Below are 6,245 nucleotides of genomic sequence, written 5' to 3' on the forward strand. Positions count from 1 at the left end.
TTACATTGTGTTAATAGGGAGCCTGGAGAGCCCCGACGCCCGGACAAAAAGATCCAGAAGATTGTAAATGCCACAAGAGCCTTCATCTTCACCAACCTGCTGCTGGTCGGGTTTGGGATCACCTGCCTCGTCCCCAACCTACCCCTACAGGTAAACTGCCTATATACAACAGGAACACTATTTATATAAATACACAGAGGTGAGTAGGGTAGCCAGAATGTGCATTTCAGTAAGAGTGATGTCATAGAAGTAAAAAGTAGTGATCCATGATTTGATTCATGATTTATATATAATTACTCACAGTGGGGAGAGTAACCAACATTTATACTAAAGTAAGAGTATTGATTCTAAAAGTGCCAGAAAACTACATTAACGTGTTTTCAAAAAGTTACTCAAACAAATGCAACTTACTCCCCACTTCATACACCAACAGTATAACATATCAACCATTTCCTTCTTGTACATGTGAATACTCAAGGCAAATATATCAGATGTGCTTTTATAAGGTCTACACTTTCAGTCATGTGTCTAAGATCACTTTAGCTGCAGTGAGGGTTATCAGGACAGCATTCACATGGCACTGCAGATGATTCAGTGTGCACTCTGGTCTTATATTGACACCTGCTGGACAAATTTCAGAATGCATGTTATTTATTTCACAAGTATTTTTATTTACATATGATGTTAATAGCTCCCTGTATATAAGTTTCTATAAAACTAATATACATTTATTTTATTACAGATTCTGTCATTTATTTTGCACACTATTGTCAGAGGCTTCATCCACTCCGCTGTTGGAGGACTTTATGCTGCTGTGTAAGTAAAAAATATATATGATTTATGAACATTTCACACATAACTTAAGTGGTTGCTATGCACTTCATAATCCATTATTTTTGTATGTATTTAGTTTTTAAGACAAATCAGTTTTCATTATCTGTGAATATTTGAAACTTATGAAAGTGTGGTTATTTACACTGACATAGATCATCGTCGAATGTGCAGAAAAAGATACTTATCTTATGTTCTCTTCTAGTTCAAAGTTGTTTTCACTTAGAACACAGTACAATACTATATCAGCTGTTTAAAAATGGACCCTATTCATAATATTAAAATTATAACAAAAATATTAAATATTAAAATATTAAAATTATAACATGTTTAAACTGTTGGCAAGTTTAATAATCATCATGATATAATTGCTAATCGCAAGTATTTTGGCCATGTTAATCGTGACACTGAATTTTAATATTGTTCCATGCCTAAACTGGGACCCATATTATGATGAAATGTGCTGAATGCTGCTTGTCCCTGGCAGGTACCCGTCCTCTCAGTTCGGCAGTTTGACCGGGATGCAGTCCTTGATCAGCGCTCTGTTTGCACTTCTCCAGCAGCCTCTGTTCTTGGCCATGGTCGGGCCCCTGAATGGTGACCCCCTCTGGGTGAGAAAACATGAAAGAATCAAAATGGATGTGGTCTCACTAGTGTTTTCTATAGTCATTATTTTGAATTCGAGTTTTTCATTTTGCAATACTTTCTATAATGTCCATTATATCTTCCCCCATTCCAAAAATAAATAAAAACTCCAGTGCCCCTAGTTTGTTTCTAACCCCATTTTTCCTCTGTAGGTGAACGTGGGCTTGCTAGCTGTGAGCATGCTAGGCTTCTGTCTGCCCCTGTACCTGCTCTGCCACAGCCGCCACCTTCAACGCCTCAGGGATGAACGCGATGCGGACCCCAAAATCTATGTCAAGATGAATGGAGAAAAACCAGAAGCCTTTATCTAGATACACAGGAAACCATGGGAACATACAAGGCTTAAAACTGCATGGAGAACCGCATTGAAGACAGAATTATTAACAGGTGAATTAAGAAAGGGGGATTCGCTCTCCCTTTTCAAAACTAGACAAACTTGTACTGTCTGTCTTCAGTCACATGTGTCAAAGTCCTACCAATTCCCAACCGGTCCTCACCAAACCCTAGGTCCAAGCCAGGTTTTAGTTTCACTTTCTCAGATATTGACGCTACACTGTGACTCTCCAACTACAATCCAATGGAGGCTGCTTAAGGGACACTAAAGACAGTCCAGATCCCTCCTGTAACTGCGTCACCATGGAGACAAAAAACACAAAGAAGAGAGACTGTTTTTTGTTTTTTCACTCCTGTTTTTTTTTAATGTTTAATTCTGTTACTGATTCAGCACTGCCCATTTATTTTGTGGTAGAAACTATGTCCACACTATTGTCTAAAATAATCATGTTTTGTGTGTCTTCATGGTTTATCCACATTGAAGTTGTAGGAACTCAACTGTTACGCCAAACCTAGTTCATTAAGAAATGCTTGTATGAAAATGGCAGTTGTAGTAAACTTGTTAGTCCAGCATGGAGTTTTATGCTCTTTGTAGCAAATTTAAAGCATCTGTTATTAGATGTTGTTGGTTTCGCTTGGCAAAAACAGTGGTGGAAGAAGTACTCAGTTATGTTACTTAAGTGAAAGTACAGATACTGGAGCAGAAAAATATTCAAGTAAAAGAATCACATGAAAAGTAAAAGTAAAAATGTTGTACCCGTTTAAGTACCCGTTACGAAGTATTTCACTCAGATTTTGAGAAGTTATAAATTATTGATAAAGATTTGCATTGAATTTTGTATTTTTTGCATTTTTGAATTTTGTTCAATAGAAACAATTCTATCAATTGTTTTTCAGAGATGTTTTTATTTGTATATTTTTGTTTGCTACTACAAACATGTTAAAAATAAACCCCTCAGACATTTCAGTAAGTCTTTAACAATAATGAAAAACCCTTTTACTTGTCAGTCCTGTTCAAAGTGTAGTGAAGTAGAAAGTATATATATATTCTCTCAAATGTAGAAAATATGCACTTTAAAATCAACTTAAGTAAAGTGCAGATGCCTAAAAATTGTACTTAAGTGCAATAGTTTACTACTTTTACTTCATTAACTTCCACACTGGGTAGAACTAATAGAATTAATTCAAAGTGCAGGGTTCTCTATTCTTAATATTGGATAGTAAAAAACAGGATATAAAATAGAAAATTGCAGTGTTTTGTTCACAATTTCTCAAGTTGGATCATGGTTTGCATGGGCTGTCCAATGCAGACCTATCATCGTAATAGCAAACTTAAAGCTCCTAAAAGTGGACACATACGGTAGCTTCTATCAGTGTCTCAGTTCAACTGTCTTACCTCAAAAAGCATTGCAAAAATCCATCTCATCCATGTTTATAATGACATTAGTGTGGACATAGTTTTGTAGAGGATGGAGATGCTGCCGCTGGTTTTCCATAACAGTGTTTATTGCACAGTTTTAACACAACTTTTAATTCACACTGGCCTACAAAGCACACACAATAGCCTAGCATTTGTTTCTTTGTTTTTCGGGGCATTTGAAATTAGTATTGATCCAATATAACCTCAGATTCACAAATAGGACACTGCAGCTTTTATCTGCCTGTGTGCGACAAAAAGTACAATGCATGATACCAGACTAAAGCTAGCCAAATGACATATGCTCGAACTTGTCATGAAATCTTTACCTTGTGTTTTTTATCTTCTCAAATGTTTCTTTTCCTTAGTTAGAGTAGGTTTAGTAGGTAGATAGTTATATTGCGGGACTGCAGTTTACTCTATAAATTTGTTGTAGCAATAAGTGTTTCTCTATGACTATGGTGCAACCTGAGTGACACGATTTCCAAAGATTTATTTTTGTTGTGTCTATAGCATTGGTTTCTTTTTGGTTGTTATTTCAAACCTACACAATCACTTGGGAAACTTGAAAATTCTGCTCAGAGGTCAATGCTGGAAAATATGTAATTAAACATTATTTTAAAGATGCAAGTAACTTTTCCAATTGAGAGTTTCCGTGGAGATGTTATTGCTTCATTGCATTGACATATCAGTTTGGCAGTTACACATGTTTTTATTGCTCAAAATACCATGAAAAACATTGATCCTTACTAGTGGGATCACTACTCCACAGATCTAACGTCTAACTTGGCCCGGTGATGTCTCTATTTGTCTCTACGGATATAGAAAAGTTCAAAGTTGCATAGTGCATCTTTAATTTGTTGTCTACACCAAGTTTGGATTTCCCCGTCTATTATAAGAAACGCAATCCAATGGCCCCTGTGTGCCTGACCTTATACTTAGAAATATATGGTACTCCAAGTTTCTCCATTCTTCTCATTGTGTACTATTACTACCAATACTTCTACTGACCATATTTTTTCCAATTTGCTTCCAATTTGAGTTTCAATACTGAGAGACAGGCCTCTACCAGCCTTTAAGTTAGCAAGTTAGCTAGTTAGCAAGTTAACGAGAAACGAATGGCACAAAATGCACTTTAACCCACTGTTAAATGGACCTCCGTCATGTATGTTTATATGGAGAACATGACTGCTTATTCAAGTGGTGCATGAGGCTAAGAATGTATATGTAAACCTATAGTAGCTTCACTTTCTATTGCAGAACATGTGGATCGGCAAAAAGCAGTTATTTTTATATTGACAGAAGATTCACATGTTCACTGTATGGCCTTTATGTGTAGATAAAACAGCAGAGGTTTGTCTCTCAGTAAAGAAAAGCAGTAGCAGATAAAGGTAACATTTAATTAAAGATACAATGGGTTTGTGGATGCAGTAATTGAGTTTCAATATTATCTCTGCCAAAGTATTTGTCAAATTTTGTTTTTAGTATTTGACCGAACTAGTAAATGTACTCAAGTCCCAAGTAATTATTTTAACAGTAACAAGTAAATAGTTGTATTGAATATAAAGTCATATAAGAACTACTAACACTACTAATCTTGTTTGTAAATTCCCTCTTAAAATATAGGGAATTCTCAATTGGGAAACTGGACTGGGATAATGAGTTTCATATGCAGGTGTTGGAATTGCCATTTAAGTCAAATATATAAAGACAGTATAAGATAAGGGGATCTTTATTCATCCCACAATGAGGAAAACTCAGTGTTGCAACAAGAAGTACAAGTATCAAGTGTGCATCCTACTTAAGACCTTAAGGTGATAAGATATTGTGAATTTAAACAAATCACAAACCTGTTGCCATATTAGAAACACAATTACTGCATCTGTTGTTGCTGTTGTTTCACCATCATCAAACTAGTTTTAAAGGGCCCATATTACGCTATTTTCTAATCTATGTTATAATGTTGTTTCTTCATCACAAACATACCTGGAGTTGTGTTTTCTGTTATTCACACATGTTTAACACACACACCCTGCATATTTAGGCTGAGTTCTTCTCTCAAATGCTCCACCTTGTGATGTCATGCGGTAATACAGGTAGTGCTGTGATATTCAACTCCATACACCTTTACTAGAATCATTTGGATAATTTCAGCTTTGGAATTTCCAATCTATGCTGAACCAAAGGTAAACGGTACCTGTTAACTTGAAAACTACCACTTCATGACATCACAAGGTGAAACAGAGCATTTTGAGCTTTGGAGATGTAGACACACTAGTAATAAAGTGTTACTCAAACATGTCTGAATGAAATAAAACACAACTCTAGGTATGTTTTTGAGGAGGTAACAACATTATAACATGGCTTAAAGCTCACAAGAATTTATTTTGCGTGATATGGGACAGACCTTTAAACTTTATGGGCTTCAACTTCCCTTTTACTGGTGACATTTTGAGGACTTCTCACCATTCAAAAGATATACAGGCTAATATTTTGTTTGAACATGTTAATTGCTATGCCAGCAGTTCAATACAATATAAAATCTCCCTGCCTCAAACTTAACCTCATGTTATCAGACAATTGTATCACATAACTCCAGCTGTTCTGAGTGAATGCTTTTCTATTGACAGTAAACTAGCACTTTCACTGTTATACCTTAAACCACTCACATATTCCGATCACATCTCAGCTTCTTTGATAACAATTCACATAGACTTTTCTTGAGTGATTGGTTGATATAAAGGTTTTTAAAAGGTAAATAAAACTGTTGCATTGTGGGTGTTTCTGATTTAAGGCATGGACTTCATTTTGAACGTGTTACACTTCATCACTGTCGCCATTTTAAGAAGTTATTTTAAATATGTTTTATGTTATTATTGTGTTTTGAATTGTCTTGTACCACCATATTGCCATTGTTAAGTTGATTTGTTGAAAAAAGATCAATATTTGAAAATAAACTTGATTATTTGTACAATTGAGCTTCTTGTATGGTTTATTTTAATATTTTTTACAGTGCTAT

General features: G+C 35.3%; 1 protein-coding gene across 1 annotated transcript in view; it reads left to right on the plus strand.

Annotated features, from left to right (window-relative positions):
- LOC117380440 (large neutral amino acids transporter small subunit 4-like) overlaps window positions 1-5,290 on the plus strand; it is a 42,272-nt gene extending 36,982 nt beyond the window's left edge. Inside the window, exons 11-14 of the mRNA XM_033977247.2 lie at window positions 18-150; window positions 743-816; window positions 1,319-1,442; window positions 1,629-5,290. Of these exons, the coding sequence (XP_033833138.1) occupies window positions 18-150; window positions 743-816; window positions 1,319-1,442; window positions 1,629-1,787 (490 nt within the window). The 3' untranslated portion in view covers window positions 1,788-5,290. The remainder of the gene's footprint in view (window positions 1-17; window positions 151-742; window positions 817-1,318; window positions 1,443-1,628) is intronic.
- The last annotated feature ends 955 nt before the right edge of the window (window positions 5,291-6,245 follow it).

This window comes from Periophthalmus magnuspinnatus, chromosome 13 (assembly GCF_009829125.3).
Source record: "Periophthalmus magnuspinnatus isolate fPerMag1 chromosome 13, fPerMag1.2.pri, whole genome shotgun sequence".
Classification (NCBI taxonomy): Eukaryota; Metazoa; Chordata; class Actinopteri; order Gobiiformes; family Gobiidae; genus Periophthalmus; species Periophthalmus magnuspinnatus.